This window comes from Poecilia latipinna, unplaced genomic scaffold (assembly GCF_001443285.1).
Source record: "Poecilia latipinna isolate Pla-1442-1.1 unplaced genomic scaffold, P_latipinna-1.0 Scaffold126, whole genome shotgun sequence".
In the NCBI taxonomy this organism is placed as follows: domain Eukaryota; kingdom Metazoa; phylum Chordata; class Actinopteri; order Cyprinodontiformes; family Poeciliidae; genus Poecilia; species Poecilia latipinna.
In genome coordinates, this window is record NW_015112742.1 from 348,414 (window position 1) to 350,631 (window position 2,218).

A 2,218-nucleotide genomic window follows, 5' to 3' on the forward strand; every position below is an offset into this window, starting at 1 on the left:
GGAACACCTAAAAAAAGGCCCCATCAGCGGGGGGAAAAAAAAAAAAAAAAAAAAAAAGAGCTAAGTCAGGTGAAGTCATCATTCGAGCTTATAGTAGGCTACTGCTTTCTTAAACAACCAGTCGATTTTTCATGCACGGATTTTCGCTGCGGTTCAAAAGGCATCGGATTACACTGCATTCAAGTACATGATCTTAAAAAGGAAGAAATCCAAGAAGACCAATGCACAGAAGGCTGAATTACATCATATGCCATCTGTTTTAAACATGAATACCCAATGAGGATAATTTGAAAGATGTGGCTTTTGACCGACCATCCAGGAAATAGTTTACAATACTTTTTTTTTTTTTTTTTTTCTTTTCTCGGTTGAATGAATGAAGTAACATCTTGCGGTGCTGCTCGTGTGCATGGCCGCACAGTTTGGTGGTGCGCTATTTTACAATGCTTAGAAACACAGAGTGGTTTTGGTTTTGTGTTACTGACAGAAATAGTGAAAAACTCCATCAATCAACAACGCATGCTTGTGGATGTTGAGAAATAAAATTATTAAAAAAAAAAAGCAGAGAACATGATGAAATTTAATGAGATGCAAATTACTTTTGATGGTATCGCAGCGAAGCAAAGATTAGATATAAATATTCATCACACCGAGGGGTTTGTTTGGATTGTTTCACGAGACTTGCAAAGTTAAAAATAAAAAAAAAATAAAAATAAAGAACACTTTCCTTGGGAGTTTCTGCAAAGGGTTTTGGGTTTTGTTCTGAATTCATTACATTGTTTCTGGAGAAAGATGCGACACAACAGCTCACTGAGTGATATACTGGACACTTTATTGTCCTCCTGAGACGTTTTCGGCTGAACTTGATGCTGTCGCAGCTGCTGCCTCAAATAAACATCCACATGAGATGAAGAAGCTCCTTCAGCAGCAATAAGCTGAAGAAGTCGTTTCCTGTGTAACTTCCCTTCCCTCTTGTGATTATAAGGAAATTTTGCCCCTCTCTTCTTTACAAAGCCACTTCAGTTTATTGACGTATCCAGACACTCTTGAATATCTTAAAATCCCACAAAGGCGTTGCAGTCTAACATCTTACTTATTGCCTTTTTCAGTTACGTTTGCAAATCAGATTATTTCGCCTTACCTAACACAACACAACCAAATCACCACTTCCGTTACCCAGTCAGTCCTTCAGGACATCAAGATGTTTCCGTCTGTTTCCGTGCTGCAGATCGTTGGCTGCGATCATGAACTGGGCAGCACGGCGAAGGAAGACAACTGCGGCATCTGCAACGGAGACGGCTCGTCCTGCAGGCTGGTGCGAGGCCATTACAAGTCCCAGCATACTTCAGGGAACAGTAAATATGCTTGATTCTTGCTTTTTCTCTAATTAGCAAGTTACTTTTTTTTTCTATAAAAAATAAAACTTAGGCGTAGTTCAAACTTAAACGAATATTGTTTAAAAACGTCTGCAGGGGAGTTTTTCACGAACAGAACTGCTCTCAGAAAAGCAGACATCTCTTCTTGGTTTGGGAGGTTTTTCAGCGCTACTTTTTTTTTTTTTTTAACCCGAAATGAGTTAGAAAATCTGACACAAACAGCAGCTTTCCCTTAAAACGGATTAGTTCAAGGATCTCTTAAAAACTGTTAAATTCAATGTGACTGCTACATAATTCTCTGCTTTTCCACTCATAAATGAATGACATTTCCTTCAAATTCAACAATATATCATCTTTGCATCAACTGATGTTTTTTCTGAATTAGCTCTACTTGTCTTTGGTATAAAATCTGTATTTATTTTACGCTTTGTTTAAAAGGAATTCAACATATTTTTTTTTTACATTTATACGTGTTTGTTAATATTTCTTAAACCTATTTTTTTTTTTATCTGTCCCACTCAAGCTGAGGACACTGTGGTCGTCGTTCCCTATCAGAGCCGTCATGTCCGTCTGGTCCTGAAAGGCCCGGATCACTTGTGTAAGTCCTGGTAGGTCTGGGGTCCCCTTCCATCCAAACTACCCAAACGTTTTTAGATTTATGTTTTTTATTCTTTGGTTGCACACTGATCCAAAGTGCACTATGTTTGAATCTTCACTACTTAATCTTATTTATTTGTTAGAATTTAAATGTTCCTTAATCTTTTTATATTAGTACAGATGGTTTTGTTATTAATTTCTCCCTTTACAAAATCTAAACAGATTGAGTTGACAAGCTCTCAGCGCTT

The 2,218-nt window shown here is 37.5% G+C and overlaps 1 protein-coding gene across 3 annotated transcripts in view; it reads left to right on the forward strand.

Moving 5' to 3' along the window:
* adamtsl3 (ADAMTS-like 3) overlaps positions 1 to 2,218 on the forward strand; it is a 113,668-nt gene that overhangs the window by 95,925 nt on the left and 15,525 nt on the right. For all 3 annotated transcript variants that reach the window (XM_015028498.1, XM_015028499.1, XM_015028500.1), the window contains 2 exons: positions 1,226 to 1,352; positions 1,897 to 1,971. In XM_015028498.1, the coding sequence (XP_014883984.1) occupies positions 1,226 to 1,352; positions 1,897 to 1,971 (202 nt within the window). The remainder of the gene's footprint in view (positions 1 to 1,225; positions 1,353 to 1,896; positions 1,972 to 2,218) is intronic.